The 26,182-nt window shown below is 35.1% G+C and overlaps 1 protein-coding gene across 1 annotated transcript in view; it reads left to right on the top strand.

Moving 5' to 3' along the window:
* GTF2I (general transcription factor IIi) overlaps window positions 1-26,182 on the top strand; it is a gene marked incomplete at its 5' end in the record, with an annotated part of 97,381 nt that overhangs the window by 25,471 nt on the left and 45,728 nt on the right. Inside the window, 8 exon segments of the mRNA XM_081054138.1 lie at window positions 1,753-1,891; window positions 4,128-4,262; window positions 5,289-5,472; window positions 5,638-5,666; window positions 9,840-9,894; window positions 10,389-10,432; window positions 17,880-17,957; window positions 25,574-25,633. Of these exon segments, the coding sequence (XP_080910264.1) occupies window positions 1,753-1,891; window positions 4,128-4,262; window positions 5,289-5,472; window positions 5,638-5,666; window positions 9,840-9,894; window positions 10,389-10,432; window positions 17,880-17,957; window positions 25,574-25,633 (724 nt within the window).

Below are 26,182 nucleotides of genomic sequence, written 5' to 3'. Positions count from 1 at the left end.
CCTGAATCTTGCTTTAATGTTTCATAGATACTGCCTTTGGTGACAGGGTTGTCTAACTAAGGGGGTGGATGGTGCCCCAAGATTGCCCTCTCATTTATCACAAGGTTAGTAAATGTAATTTTACAGGTGAGCAGTCACTGCATCTCATATAAATGCAGTATAACAAAAGTATATATACTACAGCATGATGGCTCACCTCTAGGTCAGAAGTTCTCTATTATGGTTCAAAATATTTCTAATCATTGCAGTAGGTATAACATTATTTATTCAAGATAACGTTTTAAAACATGTTATGCAAGTAATTTCCATTTAAGAAATTAGAAAGTGTTATTGTATAAATAAAAAACAAATGGAGGAAAGCTGTAGTTTTCAACAAATGGTACTGTGAGGAAATAGACTATTATGCAAAAAAAAATATTTTTCAAGTGTTTATCATGTACCAAGTTAAATTCTAGATGATTAAAACTAAACAAGTTATGTTAAGACAAATTTAAAAACTAGAAAAAATATATAATTGTATGTTTAATTCCATAAGTAGCTTTTCTATGCCTAAAATCAGTGAGGTATTTTTATGCATCGGTGGGGAAACGCAACTAAACATAGTAGAAAAATAAGCAAAGAATATGCTGATTTACAGAAAAATTTCTCAGGTATGATATTCTTTCATTTTAATAACAATCAATGGATTATTGAGTATACTAGGCACCCTTTTAAAATGTGTCTGGAAAAGTTGCACAATAACATTTGTTAGGATATCATGAGTTATGTCTTCTAGAAGTGCAGCTGGGAGTGTGAGCTGATAGAGCCTTCTTTAGAAAACAATTTGCAGTAGGTTTTGAAAAAATTTAAAGTATTTACTTTCACAGTCAAAATTTTTTTTGACTCTTGTTTCACGTTCCTGACTCTCTTCTGAAAAAGTCATTCAAGATACACAAAAATATTTTGTTTCCAGATTATTTCAGTGTTATTTTTAGGAGTGATAATTGGAATCACCAACATTTTCAATAAGATCAGCGTGAAATGAATTATTGTATATCCGTAAAATGGAATCTTACATACTCTTAAGATTTTAAAGAATACTTAATCTCAGAAATATACTTAAAGTCTACTCACCTGAATGTGATTTTTGCTGTGTATGCATGGAGATATTTCTGGAGGTAGAGTTATATAATGGTTGTTGTGCTGTGGCTTCCAGACCCCACATTAGGATTGGTGGCACTGATCGTCCCAGCTGCTGTGTGTGTTAGAGGCACCCTTGCCCAGGGTCTCTCCCTCTCTTTGGGGAGGGCTGTTCCAGCTCAGAGTTCTCCTTATGCAAGTGCATCAGCTTTCAACTCCCCAGAGCTCTGCTGATCAGTTCTCTCTTGGCTGAATCCCGCACCCCTCACACCCCACAGGTGTTATTGTGAGGACTCTCTCCAGTAAGCGCGTGTGCAAATCTGAGTCTGTTTCTTGGGAATTTGACCTATAACAGATTACAAGGGATCTCTGCCTTTTTTTTTTTCTTATTAATTCTGTTTCCTTCTGTTTAAAATCAAGGTTAAACACCATTTAGAAAGAGAGGTACCTTAAAAAAATGGGGGCTTTTTTGGTATATGACAACTTAAATCCGGAAAGTAGGAACTCGATCCGTTTCCAGGTTATGTATTAAGACAGTTTAAGTGATAAGAGTTTTTCATTCAGCCAGCAAGCAAAAATGGTGCTTTTAAATTACATCTGTATATCACATAAGGTTTGCTGTTTGTATTTCAGTGTAAAGAACTGGCCAAGTCCAAGGCAGAAGTGGCCTGCATCGCAGTGTATGAAACAGACGTGTTTGTTGTCGGAACTGAGAGAGGACGTGCTTTTGTCAACACCAGAAAGGATTTTCAGAAAGATTTTGTGAAATACTGTAAGTATTGTATTTTTATCTTTTGTATTTTATAAATGTTAAATCTAAATATTTATGCTTAACATGTATTTTATTCTAAAGCAGAATGAAATTTATACTAAAAATACTTTCTGAAATGTCCATGGAGAATTCAAAGTGCTCAAAAGAATCACTGACATGGTAATATGTAAGAGTAAATACTGAAGAATTTAAGAAAATGGTAAATGTTTATTGTGTTCTGCTTCGTGCTTGGCATTACTCTGGATTGGTGAAACACATGAGAGGAAGATAGAGAAATTTTGAACTGATTAAAAGTTCTTATTCAGATGAGCAGTTCTTTTCTTGATAGATGTTAGATGTGTTGAAAACAAGCCATTCTCTGTGCAGTACATTTTTGTAAGCATGATGCAAAATTAAGCAGGTCTCTCCGACTCCCTCAGTGGAGTCAGCTTGTCAGAACCTTAGTGAGTTTTGGGGTCCTCCAGTCTATTGTAGGGTGTTAACACTGTGGCCTTCCAGTCTAACAGTTTCGTATCTATGTTTAACCCGACACTGTCAATAGGTTTCATAGTAACTTGGTGATACAGCATATTTTTAAACATGGACAGAGACCAAAAAAGGGGATAGTGATAGGCATATAATAGAATAGTCTTTAAGATCCAAGCTTAAATTTCCATTATCAAGTTGGATCCAATTCATGATAAATAGAGCAGATCATGGTAAGTAAAAATAGATTTCTTAATTCATTAATTTCAATTCTCAATTGTATTTTTAGTCCTTTTTAAAAAACATATCTTCTCTTCTCCATTGTTTGCCTTCCTTTTCACCTAGCGGTGATCTTTTAAACTTCATGGTAGTAATCTATTACATTTTTTCATTATTTCTTATCATTTTGAGAATTTTTAAGGCTTTGAGGATGTTTGTATTTAAATTTATGCTGATAATGTTGCTTTATATTTTTATCAGCTGCCATCTGTCTGTCTCATGAATACTATAATCTCCCGCTGGCATCTGTGTTTATATTCCTATTCCCTATATCACCGTGCCGCCGGTTCTCCAGGGGTTAGAACTAAGTATTAGGGGATTGTCCTCAGTTGCAAATTGTAGTCCCTGCCTATTAATAGTCATACTTTCTTTCTATTGCCAATAATTTGATGTCATGGAAAATAATCTTTGGATAGAATCCTTTTTTTTTTTTTTTTTTTTTTGTTAAAGAGAAGTAATCCTTTATTTTCTTGTTTCACAAATTAAGCTGGCTGTGCTGGTTGTTTGGATAGAATTCTTTTTTTTTATTTTTCTTTTTTTTATTTATTGGGGTGACAATTGTTAGTGAAATTACATAGATTTCAGGTGTACAATTCTGTATTACATCATCTATAAATCCCATTGTGTGTTCACCACCCAGAGTCAGTTCTTCCATCACCATATATTTGATACCCCTTACCCTCATCTCCCTGGATAGAATTCTTAAGTAACTAATATTTCTATAAATTATTTTGTAGATAGGGATCAATAGTGGTCTTCTGAAGCCTAATCAATAGGTTTGTAAGTCAGTTTTAGAAATCTTGGGGGAGAATTATAAGCTCTTTTGCAGGGGTTAGAAAAGCACTATCCAATAGAAATAATGTGAATCACTCATATAATTTAAAATTTTCTAATTATGACATTGACAAAAAGTAAGGAGAAAGAAGTAAAATTCATTTTAGTGCTTATATTTTTACTTGATACGTCTAAAATATTCAACAAGTAATCAATATAAAAAAATTATTAATGGGGTATTTTGCATATATTTTTGGTACTAAGTCTTCAAAACCCAGTGTATATTGCAGACTTACAAGACTTCTTAATTTGGACTGTTGCATTTCAAGTACTCAGTGGCCATAGGTGTCTAGTGGCTATTGTGTCAGACTTTGCAGGCCTAGAATATTTTTTGTGGTGATAATCTTCCTATATTTAAGTTTGTAGCTGATAAATTACTCTTAAGGAAATTATTCTTTTTAAACTGCTAGTAGCTAATTTTTATGCTTTTTAGTTGTAGCTACACTTATTTCAGAGATGAATCATCTGCTCTTGTTATTTTCATTCAAGTCATTTATATCTTTTAGGTTTTTCTATTTAAAATTCCCTCTTCTTCCTTTTCCTGTCTATTTTTATATAACACACCATAAATGTTAAAATATAGGGAAAAATATTCTTACCAAAAGCCAGATACTAAGATAATGGATGCAGGCTTTTCATATCATTAATTATTTTATAGGTGTTGAAGAAGAAGAAAAGGCCGCAGAGATGCATAAAATGAAATCTACCACCCAGGCGAATCGGATGAGCGTAGATGCTGTAGAGATTGAAACACTCAGAAAAACAGTTGAGGACTATTTCTGCTTTTGCTATGGTAGGTTATACACTTGAATTTTCCAAAAGATATGAAATTGAGTTTTCCGAAGGGTAGATTTAACATAAATACACTCTCACAAATTGAATGCACTAATTTCGAAATATTGGGTTTGACGTTAGGAAAAATCTTACTATTTGCAGTTTGAAGGAACCCAGAAACAGATATAGATATTAGTGCTGTTTTTTGTTGTTGTTTTTTAAAAAGCAGTGTGAGAGTCACAGCAAATTTAAGAGGAAGGTACCGAGGTTTCCCATGGAACACGTACCTCCCTACATGCATAGCCCCTCACTGTCAGAATCCCTCACCACCGGGGGATAGGGGGATACACTCCCTTATCTATCGCCACGTCATAATCACTCAAAGAAAGTGATTATGTCACAAAGTTTTGACATGTGCGCCAATTCTCCGAAAAACTACATTTTGTGAATCCAATTATGTGGTAAACAAAGGGGGAGGATACAGGTCATGCTGTGAGGTTGGAGGTGAAATTCGCCTCTGGGGAATGAGGTTTATAGCAGATGCTCACTGCGTGGGACACACCGACAGGCCGACAGCATACAGTTAGTTGTGAATGTAGGTTTTGTTTATCTAATAAGTTTTTATGAGAGTATTAACCAAAAATTGCCTGATATTTTATGATAACAGTTGGATTTGTCAGGCTTCCACGTTCTGAGGCTGAATAGTATATGAGAAGATCGTGTTATACCTGTTGGGGCTATTGTGAAGAAAGAATAATGCAAGAAATCACCCCATTGTTCTTTTCCTTTCTGTAGGTGTTATTTTATATAAATATCTTATATACTTTCCATTTGGGCCCTTTAGATCCATTTCAGGTTTAGAACTTCTGCTAACGTGGGAAAACGAACCTATAGTATTTCAGATTAGTTTTGAAATCAGATATTACAGGAAAGCATGAATACCGTTCATGGAGCCATGATAAACTGATGATGGTTTAGTTTTTTAACCTTAACCATTTAGTGATGTTTATCTTCTTTCCACCTCACCCCTGTCCCTCACCCCCAGGGAAAGCTTTAGGCAAATCAACAGTGGTGCCTGTTCCCTACGAGAAGATGCTGCGAGACCAGTCAGCTGTGGTAGTGCAGGGGCTTCCAGAAGGAGTTGCCTTTAAACACCCAGAGAACTATGATCTTACAACTCTGAAATGGATTTTGGAGAACAAAGCCGGGATTTCATTCATCATTAAGAGGTAAAGTACTTTCTCCCTTGCCCATGAATAGTTTATACATATAAAGTTGAATATTTAGCTTACTTGTAAAATTCATGCTTATTGTAGAAGTCACTTAAATGTATGCTTTATAGTAATTTTGTTTTGTGTACTCATGTATAGTTTTTTTGTTTTGTTTTAATGCAGACCTTTCCTAGAGCCAAAGAAGCACCTAGGTAAGTGATTGCCATGCTTACGTGATAGCCGTATGGGTTCCTAAACCTGTTTTGCCAAATTTAATACATTTTAATGATTTCTCTTTTACTTTCTTTGAGAATATGATGTAAGACTGTTTAGAGTGTGGTATTGTGATGTTTATATAAACCAATGAAAATCATTGAGCTGAAAAAGTAGAGACTTCTTTTTAAAAAAAATTTGGAGAAGGGGAACAGGACTTTATTGGGGAACAGAGTGTACTTCCAAGACTTTTTTTCCAACTCAAGTTGTTATCCTTTCAGTCTTACTTGTGGAGGGCGCAGCTCAGCTCTAGGCCCAGTTGCTGTTGTTAGTTTCAGGGGGCGCTGCCCACCATCCCTTGCTGGAGTCAAACCGGCAACCTTGTGGTAGAGAGGACGCGCTCCAATCAACTGAGCCATTTGGGAGCTCAGCGGCAGCTCAGCTCAAGGTGCCGTGTTCAATCTTAGTCGCAGGGGGTGGAGCCCACCATCCGTTGCAGGAGTCGAGGAATCGAACTGGCAACCTTGTGGTTGAGAGCCCACTGGCCTATGTGGGAATTCAACTGGCAGCCTTTGGCATTAGGAGCACAGAGCTCCAACCGCCTGAGCCACTGGGCCGGCCTGAGACTTGATTTTGTTAGCTCTGCTACTTGCTTTATGATGTATTCAAGGTTTCATGTTTGCTGCATGTAAGGTCATTTACTGGATCTGCCCTCATTTCCCAGAATTATGGGTGTGATTTAATTTCCCTAATGTTCATTGAACAGGCATGGAATTATTGGTCACAAGACTGGGTGGGAGAGGATACACAACCATGTATAAGCATTAAAGCTTTTAGGTGCTAGTGGTCTAACGGAAGAGATAAAAAGCGCACAAAGTTACTACAGCAAGAGCATGAAGTACACAGTGCAGGAATGGTTAGAGAAAGTACTTTGGAAGTTCATTGGAGGACTGATTCTTTTATAGCCCAGGAAGGCTTTCATGAGGAAGAGGGCATTAAGATGGGTCCTTTTGAAGAATGAGGATTTCAACAGGACTTTCTTTTGGAAGTCGAGCCATTCCACTTGAAAGAAAAAGTGACATTTATAAGACTGGTACCCTTGGAGCCAGGTTTATTTGAGACTTTTGACGGTAAATAACCATTATCATTGATAACCTCTTAACCAATGTAAGGATGAAAGAACAATACCATATACACATTCAAACATATTTTGTTTTAAATACCTTTGTTTTGTTCTCACCATGATGAAAAGATTGATTTTTTAGAAGCTTTATTGAGGTATAATTGATATGCCATAAAATTCACCAGCTTCAAGTAAGTAATTCAGTGATTTTTGGTAAATGCAGTTAAAAAACTAAACAGTTTTACAGCCATTGCCACAATCTAATTTTGTAATATTTTCCTCATCCCCTCTGTTATTGCAGGAATGTTATGAATGAAATAATACAGTATATATCCTTTTGAAATTAGCTTTTTTCACTCAGCATAATTCAATTGAGATTCAACCCGGTTGTTGGGTACATCAATAGTTTTCTCCTTTTTATTACTGAATAGTAACTATTCCGTTATATGAACATACCAACCATTTATTCATCAGTCAATAGACAATAGACATTTAGATCATTTCCCCTTGGCTATTAATAATGTCACTATGAACATAGTTTTTTTTCTGGCTATCTACTTTAATTTCTCTTGGATATATATGCCTCGGAGTGGAATTGCTGGGTCAGAGGGCAATTTTACATTTGACTAAGAAGCTGCCAAACTGTTTTCCAAAGTGGCTGCACCATTATATGATCCTACAAGCATCACTTTGAGGGTTCAAGTTTCTCCACATTCCTGCTAGCATTTGTTAGTAGTATCTTTTTGGTTTCTGCCATCCTAAATGTGTGAAATGGTATTTCATTGTGGTTTGCATATCAGTAATTACTAATGTTGAATGTCTTTTCATGTGCTTATTGGCCATTCATGTATATTCTTTGGAGAAATGTCTATTAAGATATTTCCCCGTATTTTAATTGGGTTATTTGTATTTTTATTGAGTTCTCCAGATAATCTTGCTATAAATATTTTCTCCAGTTCTACAAGTTGTCTTTTCACTTGCTTGATGATGTCTTTTGAGAAATGTAAGTTTTTAATTTTTGTGAAGTCCAATTTATTCTTTAACACTTGTGCTTTGAACATCGTTAGACATCGTTATCTAAGAAACTGTTGCCTAACCCAAGGTCATGTTTTGTCATGTTTTCATCTATAAGTTTTATAACTTTAGTTCTTACATTTAGATCTACGATCAATTTTGAGTTAATTTTTGTATGTGGTACATGGTGAGGGTATAAATTCATCTTCCAGTTGTGCCACAATTTGTTGAAAAAACTATCCTTTTTTCTGGAATTGCTTTGGATCTTTGTTAAAAGTTAGTTGACCCTGACTGTTAATTTCTGGGCTTTCTACATGGTGTGAATTATATTTTGTGTGAATCAAGACAGTTTATCTTTTTGCAGTGTGAATGATTCTTATTTCTTAATCTTGTTGGTAAGGCTAGAACATGCAATACAATATTGAATAGAAGTGGGGATGGCAGACATAGCCTTGTTCTCAATATTAGCTTGAAAGGATTCAGGCTTTTACCATTATGATGTTAGCTGTTGGTTTTTTGTATATGTTCTTTTTAAGACTGAGAAAGAAAAGATTCTTTGTCATGTTTAAGTTAAAATTCAGACTTTTTCGTGATCAGTATCTTTTTCCCCTGAAGTTTTATAGAATAGTTTTTGTCTGCCATTTGTATTTTGTGAAATCTTTTATTCTAGAAACTTGTTTTGAAGCATTGGGGCCTGGTCGTTAATTAATGAATATTTCAATAGGGTATTTATAATGAGTAGTTTGTATGACTCAGTTTCTTTGCCATATTATTGTCAAAGTAATTGAAATGTTCTGATTTTAATGGGATTATTAAAAAATTTTTAAGTTTTATTCAGATATAATTTACATACAATAAACTACACATATTTAAAATGTACAATTTGATAAGTTTTGACACATGCACACCCTGAAAACCATTACAATCAAAATAGTGAACACATCTTTCACCTGCAAGTTTCCTTACACCCCTTAGTAATTCTTTCCTCTGTTCTTTTTGGCCTTTGTCCCCAGGTAACTACTGATCTTGCTGTCACTGTAGATATGTCTATATTTTCTAGATTTTTTTTTTAAAATATAAATGCAGTCATTTAGTATGTACTTTTTTTGTTTGACTTCTTTTGAGGCTTATGTTGTTTCATGTGTCTGTAGTTCATTGTTGTTTTCTTTTCTGAGTAGTATTCCATTGTATAAATATACTACAATTTGTTTACTCATTCACCTGTCCATGAAAATTTGTGTCTTTGTTTCTTGGCTATTATAAAGAAAATGGTATGAATATTTGAGTGCAAGTCTTCATGTGGGCATGTATTTTCATTTCTCTACAGTAAATAACCTAAAGTTGGAATGGTTAGATCATATGGTAGTTATATATTTAACTTTTTAAGAAACTGCCAAACTTGTTTTTTACATGACTGTTCCATTCCCGCTGGCAGTGTACGATAGTTGTGCTACATGTGTAGCAGCATTTGGTGGGCTCTGTCGTTTTCTTTTTTCCATTCTTTTTTTTTTTTACTTACATAAAATACACAATGTTGACGTGGACAATTCAGTGGGTTTTAGTATATTTACGAGATGTGCAACTATCACTACTTCTAATTCCAGAACTTCTCCATCACCCTAAAAAGAAACCTTATACCTATTAGTAGTCACGGCTTTCCAGATCTTTAGAGCCAGGTCTACTCTAATAGAAATCTTTGTCATCATTTATACATCAGTAGAGTCTTACTCTACATTACTAGAGTAATAGTATATTGTGGTATTTGTTTCACTGATAAAAATAATAGCTTTTTCATTAAAAGAAGGGTGCTGGTGAGTAAGGGGATGAGAACGATTAGATGATTGTCATCCCTAGTTATCTTCCTTACAAGGGAGCACAAAGGACGCTTTTATAAACTAATGCAATACTCATTCTAGTATGACCCAAGCTGTGAACTCCCTCTCTCCCAATCCATTCTATATTTAGGACCTTTGGGGATATTCGTCATATTTGAAGTGTTGGAAGAACTAAGTCTAATTTTTTTTTTTGTTCATAGGTGGTCGTGTGGTGGTAACAGATGCTGAAAGGTCAATGCTATCTCCAGGTGGAAGGTAAAACATATTTCATTAGTACTAATAAACTTCCACACCTCACCACATTTAAGTTTTTAGATTATTGAGTATTGGAATATTAAAAAGGCCAGTGTCACACATCTTGAAGTTTAATATGCAGTTGAATTGTTCGGGGAGCTTGTGAAATTGCAGACTTACTAGTTCTGAATGGTAGTAGTTCCTGGTGAAATTGTTGTGATTGTCTGATGGTCATATTGTAGATAGGAAGACTTTGTTGTAAAGTGGAATTAGAAAGTTAATATGCTACTTTATATTATTTTGCTACACTTTCCTTAAAAAAGGTTTGATTGGAATGAAAGTGGTAAATTCAATTGACAAGTCATTTATGCAAGAAATAAATGTGTAAATTTTAAACTTGAGTCAGTTTTGCATGCATCTTGGTCAGGTGGATGGTTTTGTACTGAGACCCAGTGCGTTTGAATAGCGGCCCTCACCAATGCATCGCCATCATCAGGGTTTCCTTTTCCTTTCAGTTGTGGCCCCGTCAAAGTGAAAACTGAACCCACAGAGGAGTCTGGTACGTACTAGTGCTTTTAGAATTCATTACGAAATTTAAATAACGAGGCCTTTTTCTTAATGTAGGTTATATTTTCACTCATTACTTATATTATTTTGATGAGAAGTGGACAGATTTATACCAGTTGGTGACATTATTTGTTAATGCTATTATACTGTACAAAACCAAAAAAATAATTTGTTTGATAAATGGTAGCTAGAAGTATGTTGCTAATTGCACATTTCTAGACAAAATTTAATAGCCTTTTCCCAGTTATATGGGAATAATAGTATAAAATGGCAGCTAGTTCTATAGTGCTTTTTACAAAAATCAATATAATACCCTCTTACTCTCCTTCTCCCTTTGTACTCCCATTTTCTATTCTGCAAGAAAACTTTTTAGGTCTAAGGTTTTTTTGCTATATAATTCCTTATTTTTAAATGTTATGTTTATTTTATACAGTTATTTCTTAGAGAAATTTTGGATAGTTTTATTGAGATATGATTTATATGCTACAGAATTTCCCTGTCTTAGTGTATAACTCAGTGATACTTTTAGTAAGCATACAGGGTTTTGCAGACGTCACGTCACCACAGTCTGATTTTCGAACATTGCCATCACCCCAGATAGAAGCCTGATTCCCCTTTGCGCTCACTCCGGTATCCACCCCTGAGTCGGCTTGTAGACATTTGATACAAGTAGAATCACACCGCACGGGATATTTTGCATTTTCTTCTCTCACTCAGCATCGTGTTTTGGGTTCCTTCTTCTAGAAAACTTGCAGCATGTCTAAGTTCATAGTGGAGTATTTTCCATTGTACGGATATACCTTTTCTTTATTCACTGTTTGGTAGACATCTAACTTGTTCCCACTTTTTGGTTGTTTTGAATACCACTGCTGTGAGCACTGCCATATGTGTTTGTGTGGAAATGTCTTCATTTCTCTTGGGTAGACACCTAGGAGTGAGCTACTGCTTTTATGGTAACTCTGTGCTTACCTTTTAGCTACTGCCATACTGTTTCCCCACGTGGCAGTGTATGAGGGTTTCATTTCTCCCTGTCTTGGCCAGCACTTGTTATTCTGTCTTTTTTTTTTTTTTTTTATATATAAGTTTAGTACCTATGTTTTCTTCTGTGCAGTTTATTGTGTCAGGTCTTTTTTTTTTTTTTTTTTTTTTTTTTTTTGAGAGCCCACTGGCCCATGTGGGAATCGAACCGGCAGCCTTCAGAGTTAGGAGCACGGAGCTCCAACCGCCTGAGCCACCGGGCCGGCCCCTATTCTGTCTTTTTTTTTTCTGTCTTTTTTTTTTTTTTTTTTTGCTTTTGTTTTTGTTTTTTTAAAGATTTTATTGGGGAAGGGAAATAGGACTTTATTGGGGAACAGTGTGTACTTCCAGGACTTCTTTCCAAGTCAAGTTGTTGTCCTTTTAATCTTAGTTGTGGAGGGCGCCGCTCAGCTCCAGGTCCAGTTGCCCCTGCTAGTTGTAGGGGACGCAGCCCACCATCCCTTGGGGGAGTCGAACCAGCAACCTTGTGGCTGAGAGGACACGCTCCAACCAACTGAGCCATCTGGGAGCTCAGAGGCAGCTCAGTTCAAGGTGCCGTGTTCAATTTTAGTTACGGGGGCGCTGCCCACCATCCCTTGCAGGACTTGAGGAATTGAACTGGCAGGCAACCTTGCGTTTGAGAGCCCACTGGCCCATGTGGGAATCGAACCAGCAGCCTTCAGAGTTAGGAGCACGGAGCTCTATCTGCCTGAGCCACCGGGCCGGCCCTAGTCTGTCTTTTTTGATTACAGCTTTTCTAGCGCTTGTTTCTTTCTCTCTTTGCTTTTAAATAGACATTTTATTTTTAGAGCAGTTTTAGTCAGCAAAAGTGGACAGAAAGTACAGAGTGTTCCCATATACCTTCTACCCCTACCCTACATATGTACAGCCTCCCTTGCTACGAACATCCGACAGTCTGTTCAAACGGATGAGCCAAGCTTGACATATGGTCACCCAAAGTCTGTAGATTACATTAAGATTCAGTCTTGTGCATTCTGTGGGTTTTGACAAATGTGTAATGACATCTATCCACTATTATAGTATCACACAGAGTAGTTTCACTGTCCTAAAAATTCTCTGTGCTCTGCCTGTTCATATCTCTCCCCTCACACCTGGCCACCTCTGATGTTTTCATTGTCTCCATTGTTTTGTCTTTTCTAGAGTGTTCTATAATTGTGGTTTTAATTGCTTTTTCCTAACAACGTTGAACATCATTTTATGTGCTCATAAACCATTCACATATCATCTTTGATGAAATATCTATTTAAATCTTTTGCCCATTTTTTAATTGGGTTGTTTTCTTGCCCTTTTTTGGAGTTGGATGAGTTCTTTATATAGTCTGGGTACAAGTCTTATCAGAACTAAGTTTTTGTAAAATATATTTTTCTAGTCTGTGGCATGTTTTTCTCATTTTCTTAATGGCATCCTTTAAAGCCTAACAAAGTTTTAAATTTTGATGCAATCCAATTTTCCAAGTGTTGTTCCCCCCACCCCTTGTGCTTTTAGTTTACGTTAGAAAAGCTTTGCCCACCTAAAGTCATAAAGATTTTACACATATGTTTTCTCTTTGAGTTTAATAGTTTTAGCTCTTATGCTTAGGTCTAAGATCCATTTTGAGTTAATTTTTGTGCATGTTGTGAAGTAAGGGTCTAAATTCATTATTTTGCACGTGGATATACTGTTGTCCCAGCACCATTTTTTGAAAAGATATCCTTTCTCCTTGGATTGCCTTAGCACCTTTGTCAAAAATCAATTGACCAAGTTTACTTCTGCACTTTCGTTTCTATTCCCTTGAACTCTAATGCCAATTTTAATACCATGCCACTCTGTATTTCATGTAGTTTTAAGGTTTGGTTTTATTTGTTGCCTATTGACATATGGAAAATGAGAATATTATTTTACACTTGCTTTCAGTACGTCTTTCCTTTTCCAATGTTTATACTTAAATCGATTTTTACTGCTCAACTTCTTTCAGATCTGAGTGTGATCTTGGACGTTTTACTTAATGTTTATTTTCTTGCCATGTTCCATTTCTAGGGCACAAGTGTTTTAGCTTATTTAAGGAGCATACAGCTTTTCCTGACTTAATTACAATTTTGTTATAATTTTTTATTACCCTGATTTCTATGATGCAACTTTATCTTTTAAAAATAACATAATTTTAAAAGATTATTGTATTATTATTAGGGATATACAGAGGATACCAAAAAAACGTATACACATTTTAAAAAAGGAAAAAAAAACTGTATTAAAATTGCAATACTGAATATATACTGATAACAAAAGATGAATGCAAGTCGTGTGTATACATTTTTTTGGCACCCCTGATATTTTATAATTAGCCTTAGTGATTGGCAAAGGAAAAATGGATATTTACAGTATTTTCTTAGTAAAGGAATATATAAACCATAGACTATAAGTGGTTTATATATAAACCACTGAGCATAGACTATAAGTGGGGTCCAAAAATTTCAGTTGTGTAAAACGCCGCTTCATACTATAAAATACTGACATCTCCAGTTTGCCCTATTGCAGAGGATGGGAGTCAATTGATAGTTGTGTTCCATATGAATGCTCACTGTTGCAGAGCCTGTCATTGTGGGCTTTTACTGTGCTCTCAAAGTAGTTAAAAATTTGTCTTATGCAGTGAATTTGAGATTTAGGATTAATCTAGGAATATGAGGATGATTGTATTAGAAAGTCTTTTTAATTTACTTCTGTTTTTTTAATTGGGGAATATTAGGGAACAGTGTGTTTTTCGAGGGCCCATGAGCTCCAAGTCGTCCTTCAATCTAGTTGTGGAGGGTGCAGCTCAGCACCAAGTCCAGTTTCCGTTTTCACTCTTTAGTTGCAGAGGGCAGAGCCCACCATCCCATGTGGGAATTGAACCGGCAACCTTGTCGTGGAGAGCTCGCGCTCTAACCAACTGAGCCATCCGGCTGCCCCTCTGGAAGCTCAGCTACAGCTCGTTGTCGTCAATCTAGTTGTGGAGGGTGCAGCTCACTGGCCCATGTGGGAATCAAACCAGCAACCCTGCTGTTCAGAGCCCACACGCTAACCAACTGAGCCATCTATCCGCCCTTTAATTCATTTTCTTATGTTATTGACCTAATTAGAAATAATATATCATCTGGGTAGATGATGAAAAGGCAGCAGAAATCCTTAACATGATTGGTTGACATATATAATTGTAAATGCCAACCCATCGTTCTGTTTAGTAGTGAACTGCTAGAAGCACTCCTCATAAGAAAAAGAAGCACATTTTTACCAGTTTTTACCAGTGTTCTAGGTGTACAAACCAGTACAGATATGAGGTATAAGTAATTAGAAAATAGAGGGCACCATTAATTTTTACAGATGATATGGTTATGTACATAAAATACCAAAGAGAATCAGCTACACTGACACTAAGAACAAAATATAATCTGATTTTGACTTCAAGTGTTAAACATTCCAGATATAATAAAAGTTTAGATTAAAAGTACTTCAAAAAAATAAATAATCCTTTGAATGCTTTCTAAGCAATAAATTTGACTAAAGATAAATCTGAAAATTTAGTATGGCAAAAATCAGCCAAAATGTGTCAACGGCAGGTAAGATGGAATGGCTATTGGTAAGGCAAATGACAAAGTTTTATTTGACTAACAAAGAGCTAATCCAAAATATAAATGACCAAAGATTCAAGAAACAACAGAAAATGCTGTCTAGTTAAAGATATGAAGATAAAATCCAAGAAAGATAAGTTTTGTACCCAGCAGATGGGCAAACATTAAATTCTGCCCATACCCACACTCAGTAAAGGGTATGGAGAAACAGGAGCTGTAGAAATTCTTGCTGTGTGTATAAATTGTTATCTTATGGGTGATACTTTGACTTTTTTTTAATCATTTTAAGATGTACATGTTTTTTGAACCACTACTGCCTTGCAAAAATGGCAACTAACATACAACTTCATCAGGGGAACTCTGCGTTGCCAGTAAATATGGTAAGATGAGATAGGTTATAATACTATTCGTAAGACAGGTTCCTAGTTAATTGGAGAGCTACATGGGAAAGAGATGAATAGTATTGTCAAATTTTTATTTAAAAATGTTACATTTTGAAATTATTGCAAGCTACTAAAAACCTGCAGTATAGTGTGAGGAATTTTTTCTATGTCATATGATCATAAGTTGCCAATATGATGCCCTGTCACTTTTTTTTTTTTTTTAAAGAGTTTGTTGGGGAAGGGGAACAGGACTTTATTGGGTAACAGTGTGTACTTCCAGGACTTTTTTTTCCAAGTCCAGTTGTTGTCCTTTCAATCTTAGTTGTGGAGGGTGCAGCTCAGCTCCACGTCCAGTTGCCGTTGCTAGTTGCAGGGGGCACAGCCCACCATCCCTTGCGGGACTCGAAGAATCGAACTGGCAACCTTGTGGTTGAGTGGATGCACTCCAACCAACTGAGCCATTCTGGAGGCAGCTCAGCTCAAGGTGCCATGTTCAATCTTAGTTGCAGGGGGCGCTGCCCAGCATCCCTTGTGGGACTTGAGGAATTGAACTGGCAACCTTGTGGTTGAGAGCCCACTGGCCCATGTGGGAATCGAACCGGCAGCCTTCGGAGTTAGGAGCATGGAGCTCTAACCTCCTGAGCCACTGGGCTGGCCCTATTTTTTTTTTTAATTAAAGTTTATTGGGGTGACAAATGTTAGTAAAGTTACATAGGTTTCAGGTAAAGTTACATAGGTTTCTGTAATACATCATCTACGTATCACATTGTGTGTTCACCACCCAGAGTCAGTTCTCCTTCCAGCACCATATATCTGGTCCCTTTTACTCTCATCTACTACTCCCCTTCCCACTTACCCTCTGATAACCCCTATAATTCTTTTAACTACTTCAGTGTGATTTTTTTTTTAAATAAATTTTATTGGGGAATATTGGGGAACAGTGTGTTTCTCCAGGGCCCATCAGCTCCAAGTCATTGCCCTTCAATCCAGCTGTGGAGGGCGCAGCACAGCTCAAAGTCCATTCACTGTTTTCAGTCTTAGTTGTAGGGGGTGCAGCCCACCATCCCATATGGGAATTGAACCGGCAACCTTGTTGAGAGCTCGTGCTCTAACCAACTGAGCCATCCGGCCGCTCCATTTTTATGTTTTTCAAGAATGAATAACAATAGGAATTTTTTATACTTTAAAGTAATCATTTATCTTAATAAAATGTAACAACTATTTACTTAAAAATATAAATACTGTAATTGTTTTCTGTGGATTTTTGACACATTTTGGAGAACAAACTTGAAATCAACGCAGTGAAAAGGCTAAGTTCATTATAGGACTGATATGATTGTGGTTGAAGATTTTAGTCTGAAATGTGTAGACTCCCATTTGTTGTTCATTTCTTAAATTTGTCTGAGAGTATTATCTGCTCCTGCAATCATATGATGAAATCAGCATCTTATTTTGAGAGACCCTGCCGTCTAATGAATGCATTAGATTGCCCAGCAAGGGATATTTATGTTTGAACAATATATGGGAAATATATCTTTAATAAGAATTTATTAAAGAATTTAAGAATCTTTTTTCCCTAAATCTTTTAATTGAAGCATAATGCAAAGTATGTAAAGTATGATTATATAGCTCAATAAATAAAAAGTATACATACCTCTGTAACCTTTCACATCGACACAGTACGTTAATAACACCCCAAAGAGGCCTTCTCCTGTCCCCCTCTCATTAGTCTTTTCCCAAAGTCAACCACTTGATTAAGCATTTTTTTAACCAGAGGTTGATGCGTTTTTTTTTTCCAGCTTTATTTATTGAGGTATAATTGACATTACTTGTGTGTTAATAACGGATTTCTTTTCCCTAATTTTGACCTTCCTATATGTGGAATTGTATAACATGCTCTCTTTTATATCTGGCCACAAAGGTCTACTTCAAATTGTCTATCCTAACTGTGGGCAAAGGATTATGTAGAAAAGTGTGCTTGTACCCTTGTTAGCACAGGAATTTTTTAGGAAAAAAAATCAATGTATCATTATTAAAATGGGTGAAAATTATACCATGTGGAATAATTGAGTTATTACTCTGGAATATTGAGTTATTAAAACAGGTTTACATGTGATTTTTCAGTGGTTGCTAAAATATTTTTGATATTAAGTGAATGGAGTGTGACTAATATTCTCCAATTCCAAAGATAAGAACTTGTCAGAGAAAAAAATTAGCAACAAGTAATCCCAGAATATTACTAGTGGTTAAAACTTTGTCTAGATTGGATTTTAGGTGGTTTTTGCCACTTGGCTACCTAGTGTATTTTTGTCCTTTCATAGTCTTTAAAATACATATGCATTACACTACATTATTAGAAGGGCAGAAGGGATTTCCCTGCACCATTTAACTGAATGCCCTGAAGTATAATTAATAATTTTATTTGCTTTTACAGGTATTTCCTTGGAAATGGCAGCTGTGACAGTAAAGGAAGAATCAGAAGATCCTGATTACTATCAATATAACATTCAAGGTAATACTAGTAATACAATTTTTCTTTCCAAAAATTATTAGTGGTTAAAATTAATCAATTGCCTGAGTTCCTTAAATACTTTGTACTGATTGTTGCTTGAACAGTGTATACTTATGTGTGTATATATGCTTATAATTTATCACTAGAATAAAATAGATTTGAAAAACGGGGCAATACAATAAACTCAATTACAGGGAAATGTAAAATAGCCATTTATACATATATATGTAAAATGTATATATATATCTGTATATATCTGTGTATATATATATATACATATATATACATATATATATATATATATTTGGTTTTTAAAATACAGCCATTAACATTCCTAAAAGCAAAAGTGGCACACAGAATTTTAATTCCAGTTTCTTATGTTACTTGCAAGGCATGAGAGGTCTTCTGCACTTTTAATAGCTCTATTCGTGCAGCCATAATAACTGTTCAAATATAATCATTATCTTAAAAACTTATAAAAGGTAAGACATTAATAAAATTTAGCTATTATTTTTTATTTTGTTACATATCTTTTTCATGATGAGGAAGAAATTAGATTATAATTTCACAATTTATTTTGTTTTTTATGCATCCAATGGGTTAGTTTAGAAGAATGTTTTCTATATTTAATAGTAAGTTTAATTTTTATAGATGCATGAAGTACATTAAAACATTTAAGTAATAAAATCTGATTTTTTATGTATATGCTTATAAAACCATCTTCACTGCAGTGAAGATAATGAAATGTCCGTAACGTCCAAGTCTCCTTGTGTCCCTTTGTCATTCGCTGTCCTCCCCAGCCAACTACTGATCTATTTTCTATCATTTTAGATTAGTTTCCATTTTCTAAAAGTTTATATAAATGGAATCATAATAAAGTATGTACTGTTCTCTTGGGGTGTGGTGCTGTGACTTGCTTCATTACACATAGTTGTTTTGAAATTCATTCATAGTGTTGCCTACATACATCAATATGTAATTCCATTTTATTGCTGAGTATCACTCCATTCTATGGCTGTACTACAATTTGTTTATTTTTGGACATTTGTCTATTGATGGACATTTTGGTTGTTTCCAGTTTGGGACTATTAAAAAATGAAGCTGCTGTCAACTTTTGTGTATAAACTTTTGTGTGGAAATATACCTTCATTTCTTTTGAGTAGATTCGTAGAAATGGAATAGCTGGGACATATGGTAGGTATTTAACTTTTTAAGAAACTGCCAAACTGTTTTGCACAGTGCTTGTACTGTTTTACATTTCCTTCACCAGTGTTCCATAGTTCTAGCTGCTCCACAGCCTTGTCAACACTTGTATGGTCAGTCTTGTTCTTTTTAGCTACTTTTAGTTTGATGATACCTCATTTTGGTTTTAATATGCGTTTGCCTAATAGGTTTAGTTCATTTAAAAAGAGAAGCCTTTGTCAATTCTGGAGCATTATAAAAATGTTATGAGGGCTGGCCCAGTGGCTCAGGTGGTTGGAGTGCCGAGCTCCCAACACCGAGGTCATTGGTTCAAGTCCCACATGGGCCAGTGAGCGGCACCCTCTACAGCTAAGATTGTGAACAACAGCTCTCCCTGGAGCTGGGCTTCCATGAGCAGCCAGAGGTTAGTGTAATCTGCTGTGTGCTGCCGTGAGTGGCCGGCAGCCAGCATGAGCTGCTGTGTGCTGCCGTGGGCTACCGTGTGCTGCCTCGAGAGGCCGGCAGCCAGCGTGAGAGACCAGCAGCTGGCGAGAGCTGCTGTGAGCGGCTGCCCATCGACTTGCGACCGACTGCCTCAGCCGGGGGAGCACAAGGCTCCTAATAGCAGCATGGGCCAGGGAGCTGGGTCCTACACAACTAGACTGAGAAACAACGGCTTGAACCAGAGTGGGGGGGGATGGGGAGTGGGGGTGGGAGGCGGAAGAAAGGGAAAATATAAAAGTATTATGAATAAATTTATTCTGGTTTGTTACCATGTGAATACATACATTTATTAAATAGTTTCATGGTGAATTTCATGATCTTTATCTGTTAGTTTTGAAAAATTTATTGCTTGTGACATTAGGAATTGCATGGCTAAAAGCTTGAGATAATTTTTAATTAAGCTTTGAGAGGATTTTTAATTAAGAAGTTAAAATTTTGGAAAATAGCCTTTATAGCAGTTGTTGGTACCTGATTAACATATATGCATGAATTTAATAAATACTATTTAATAAAATACTCTTTTTTTATACAGATTATGTTTAATTTTTAAAATAAAAAGTTTGTCTTGTCTTTGGTATTTTTATGCATTGCTGTAATCATTAGCCATGATATTAGAAGGAAGCCTTTTTGTACCCTTTTGAAATTGGAAGTGTGAGTAATTTTAAGGGGATGCCTGTGTAAGAAGAGTTGGAACCCAGATGTTTGGAGAGAGTCAAGATGGCCTGAAATGATAGTATCCTTAGTGCAGTTGAAGAAGGTGGGAGAGAGAACTGGTTTTTCATCTAGCAAGCTGAGAGATATAGTCCGTGCAGTTTGGATATTTTTCTTTTCTTTTTTTTATTTTTATTGGGGAACAGTGTGTTTTTCCAGGACCCATCAGCTCCAAGTCAAGTTGTTGTTTTCAATCTAGTTGTGGAGGGCGCAGCTCCCTGGCCCATGTGGGGATCGAACCAGCGACCTTGGTGTTACGAGTACTGCACTCTAACCAACTGAGCCAACTGGTCACCTTGGATATTTTTCTTGATAATTGAATTTTGACAATTCTTTGTATATTCTGAATAAAAGTCCTTTGTGGTGTGATTTGCCAGTAGTTTAATTTGATGAAGTTGAATTATGGGTTTTTTTCCTTGTATGGATTGTCCATAAGTATTGTAGCTAAGAAATCTTAGCAGAGATTTTCTTCTGTGTTTCGTAAAATTTTTTTACATTTAGGTCTGTGATCGAGTTAGACTTAGTTTTTGTATAGTGTGCAAGATACTGAGTTGGAATTTAGGCATATTGAGTTTTTCCAGCACTCTCTGTTGAAAAGGCTGTTCTTCCATTGCATTACATTTACATCTCTGTCAGTTTCTTGAGTATATTCTTTTACACTGATCTCAGTGTCCGTCATTTTGCCAAAATTATGTTGTCTTGAGTACTATAGTTTACAATGTCTTAAAATCAAATTATTCTTTTTTGAACACTTTTTGCCTGTTTTAACTCCTTCTCATATAAATTTTAAAAATAAGCTCGATTGCTTCAAAAATATCAATGATGGCGATCGTACTGAATCTATAGACTAATTTGGGTTGATATCTTGATACTGAACCTTCTGATTCTTGAGTATGGTATGTATATATCTTATCTATTTAGCTCTGCCTTGGTTTATTTCCTCAGTGCTTTGTTTTCAGCATACAGATCTTGTACATACTTTGTAAAAATTTACACCTAAGTAGTTAATGTTTTTTGGTGTTAACCATAAATGGTAGTGTTTTTTTTTACATTTCAGCTTCTGTTTATTGCTGATATATAGAACTACAATAGATTTTTACATGCTGACCTTGTATCTTGTGACCTAGTTAAAATTCACTTAGTAGTTTTAGCAACTGTTTGGAAAAAATCTTTGGGATTTTAATTTTTTTCCCTTTTATTTTTCTTGTGTTCACTTCACTGGCTAGCATCATCTAGAGTTCTGTTGAATGGGAGTAGTGAGCGTAGACCTCCCCTGCTTTGTTCACAGTTTGAGAAGGGAAAGGAGATCTTTCAGTATGACAGCTCTGGGGTTTTTGTTGATGCCCTTCATCAGTTTGAGGAAGTTCCCTTGTGTCAGAGTTTGTGAAGAGATTTTATGGTGATTGGGTGTTGAAATTTGTGAAAAGTCTTTTCCGCACCTTTTGAGGTGATTATATGGTTTTTCTTGTTTGGTCTGTTCAAATGGTAATAACATTAATTTTCAAATATTGAACCAGCCAAGTATCCCTGGGATAATAAACCCTACTTGGTTATGAAGTATTGTTCTTTTTATATATTGTTGAATGTTCTTAAGAGATACTGTTTTTAATTTCTTTTAATAGCTATAGGACTGTTCAATTTATGTATTCTTGATTGATTTGGCGGTTTCTTGTAAGGAATTTGTTTACCTTGTCTTAACTTTCCTCTTTTTATATTAATGTCTATTTGCAAGGTCTGTCATGATGTCTTAATGCCAATTTTGTAATTTGTGCCATTCCTTTTTCCTTGGTTGACCTAGCTCAGGCTTTGGCAGTATTGACATTTTGTTCACGCAGTTCATTGCTGTGGGCAGCTGTTCAGTAGTCTCAGTGACCTCGAACCACTGGTATCAGTCGCATCTTCCTAGTCGTGATAATCAAAATGTCTCTAGACATTGCCATGTCCCTTAGGGGACGGTATCACTCTCAGTAGAGAACCATTAGTCCAGATCTAGCGTTTTCTCCAAAAAAAATTTTTTTCCTCAAAGATTTGTTACTTTCAGGGATTTACTCTTGTTTCTTTTTTTTCTGCTTGCTTTAATTTTAATGTTTTTGTTTTATGTTTCTGAAGGTAGAAGCTTAAATCATTGATTTGAGATTTTTTTCCAATATAAACATTTAATGCCGTAAACTTCTTAAGTATTTGTTTAGCTGCACCACATAAACTTCCATTTGTATTTATTTTTATTCAATTCAAAACATTTTCTAATTTCCCTTGTGATTTCCCCTTTGTCCTGTGGTTTATGTAGAAGTGGGTAGTTTTAATTTCCACACACTTGTGGACTTTTCATATATCTTTCTGTTACTGATTTTCAGTTTCATTATGTTTGGAGAGTATTTTTTGTATAATTCCAGTTATTTTAACTTGGTTAAGGTTGGTTGACAGAGTGGTACAGGTCTGCTGTATCCTTATTGATATTTCTGCCTACTTATTCTATCAATTGCAGGAGTACAGAAATGTCTTACTGCCTCTGTGGGTTTATCTGTTTCTCCTTTCAGTTCTGTCAGTTGTACTTCAAGAGTTCTGAAGGTCTGTTGTTAGGCGTCAGTATCCCAGTATCCTTTCCCCTGGGCTCGTTTCCAGGCAACTCCCTTCCAGCGGTAACCCTTGTCCTGTCTTGTAGCAACACAGATTAGTTTTGTCTGCTTTGGTATTTCATTTAAATAGAATCCTTCCGCATGTACTCTTTGTTTCAGGCTTCTTTTGTAAAATATAGTTTGTGAGACATTGTTGGGTGTACTTCATTTATTTGCATTGCTGTATTGTGTTTCTAAATTGCTTTTTAAAATGAAATGTTTAAAATCTACATCCATAATGTACATCTGCTCACGTTTACTGAGTCTTAATATTTGGTTGTCCCCCATCGCCCACATGATGTAATGTTAAATGTGTAATTGACACCCTTCTTTGAGCTCTTTCGGATTTACACTTTTTCACCGATTGCTTCTGAGTTAACCATTTTCTTGAAATTGAGGGTTGTCCTTCTGATAATGATTTTATGCTTTTACTGTGTATATATTCCCATGGAAGTGTCTGTATGTATATCCATCCGTGCACATATATTTTATGTATAGTATTTTCTCAGTGTTTAAGCTTGTCACAAATGTTATCACACTGTATATGTTTTATATATGTTTTTGTGTGTCGATCATTCAGTATACGTTTTCAAAATGTATGTATTTTGTCACATGTGGATTTAATACTTTCATTGTCGTAATTACATTATGTGATCTTTTGTTCATTCTTCTATATAAGGACATTTATGTTTTCTTCCAAAACTTTTGGTGTTCCCAAAGATGGTGGTACTCAGATGTGAGCATTGATAAACTTTGATTTTCACAATGACTGGTAGACACTACTAGCATTTTGAGTGTATGAGAGTCAAATATGCCGCCTATCATACGAATAAAATCCAAATAAGTGCTGTTAAAACATATATTGCTAAAATTAAACATCATTGATAATCACTTGAAAGTACAATGATCTGTGAAGGTATGCTGAGCAAATATTAACCAAAAGAAATCAAGTTTCGCAATATTAATTTGAGGCCCCCCCCAAAAAAGGAAAAGGTATAAAGAGTAAGACTACATAATATGTATAGTAATGTCACTAAGTTGATAAAGCAATCATTAGTTTTATATACCTAACAATGTAGCCTCAAAATAAAAGTAGAAATAAAGAATTGACATAATTATGACATTGATACATCTGTAGTCATGTGGGAAATTTTAACAGAAACAAATGAGTACTTATAAATGATAAATAGAATATTTTAACTCTACAGGTTACAAACATAAGCTAGTTGATGTATATCCAGAATTCTATACCCAGCAAATAAATGTTTACTTATAGAGCATGGATCTTTTACAGAGATTGACTTTATACTTGTTCACAGATAGTCTTAAAAAGTTTCTTGAACATAATGTAATGTAGAACTCAGGTTATTTAAAATAGAAATCCTATTCACTGGGAATCCTAAGAAATATATTTGAGTTAAAGAGGACCTCTTTTAAAAAATTTAGGACAGAACAATATTGAAAATGCCATATAGCTAAACTTGTGAAAAAGCAGCTAACAAAGTATTTAGAAGTCAATACCCTTAGCTATCATTTAATTATTTTTTTTTCTGTATATTTTTACCCAGGATCACATCATTAGGAAGCAGTGAATCTGGCATTTGAATTCAGGTCTCTTTCGTTCAGTGGCTTGCTCTTAGTTGAGATTCCAAATATAATTTTTGTATTTTGTATGAAAATTGTTTTCCTCTATGATGTGTCCTTTGCGTATAATGTGTAGTTTTGTGCCTTTTTGTGAAATTTCTCATGCATTAGCAAGACTTTCAAAAGGCCTAGGATATTTTCCGAATAATATTCAGAGATAGTGAAGAGGTTTGTATTCCTATTCGTGTAAGAGCATATTTTATGTTAAGTAGCCATTGGAAACACGCTGTTTCTCTTTTAAATCTGTTTCTTTCATCACTTAAATGCTTGAATAATACACGTACCTGCAAATGTGTTACCATAATCTCTTATAATAGCATTTTGTGAAGGTTTAATTAACCCAAAATACTTCATATATTAATGATTAGAAAGAATCGTGTTATTAAAAAAAGTTCTTAATGGATCTGCAGGAAAGGGGGATTCTGAATTAACTATTAGTTTGTCATGTTTCTATTTCAGTGGAGATTCACGCTTACTGATAGTTTAATTACATGATTTTAGAGATTCTAAGAAAGGTATAACAATTTGATTCTGCGTTTTTCTTCAGTATGACAAAAAACTAAGCAAGTATTTTCAAGGAAGGAACAAATACACCCTGTAAGATAAACCTGCACTTATAATCTGTATGACATAAAAGTGGCAGTTTGCTCTTATGAATCTTTTACTGTTCTAAAAAACCCATACTCACCATTTTAGACATACCATTCCCATCCAATCCATACTGTAGTCATTTTCAAAATTTCTTTTGACTATGTACGAATTTACCTGAGCACACTTTTTTCATTCATCAAGACCATAAATTGACACCACTCATTTTCAGTCTTTTTTTTTATTTAATTTTTCCTTTTTTGTTCATGAAAAGGCTGTATTATTCCATATCTTTCACCCAGATTTCTTTACTAAAGTGACCCAAAAATATTTTTGGGATTACTTTTGAAGTATTATCTTTGTATTCCAAAGCAGGCCCTTCTGAAACTGATGATGTTGATGACAAAGTCCCCCTTTCGAAGTCTTTGCAAGGTATAACTTTTTCACTTCCATTTTCCCACATACTGTTTATATTTAATGTTTCTTTATATTGGACAGACTGTGTTTTAGTATTTATATCTGTATTATTACTTTTCTAAATGGAAAAGGAAAAAAATGTATTGGCCTTTTTTAAAAAAAAAACATATAAATGAACTTCACAAGCAACAATTTTTCAAAACCAATTTTCCCTTTTGTGAATCTAGTAATGAATCTCGAAATGGGTACATGACACACTTTCATATTTAAGGTAAAGTACACATTTATACCTTATATCAGAATAGTCAGAAGTAAGGATTTTATTGTATAGTTAGTAATGTAAATATCGATACTAAGGTCATGTTGATACTTAGCTTATTGAAAGATTGTAAATATCACTTGTAAATCCCTAAGTTTATTATTGAATACCTTTTTGGGAATTTTTGTATGGTGCTCACTAACTAGGCTATTTGTGATGGCTTTTACTTCTCTCCTGGCTTTGAGCGCATAAGATTTATTTTCTTTAGCTTTACTTTTAATATAAATGTGATTGCTTATTTCAGA

This window comes from Rhinolophus hipposideros (assembly GCF_964194185.1).
Source record: "Rhinolophus hipposideros genome assembly, chromosome: 7".
Classification (NCBI taxonomy): Eukaryota; Metazoa; Chordata; class Mammalia; order Chiroptera; family Rhinolophidae; genus Rhinolophus; species Rhinolophus hipposideros.
The sequence above is the reverse complement of the archived record's forward strand: the minus strand, read 5'-3'. Positions and strand labels throughout refer to the sequence as shown.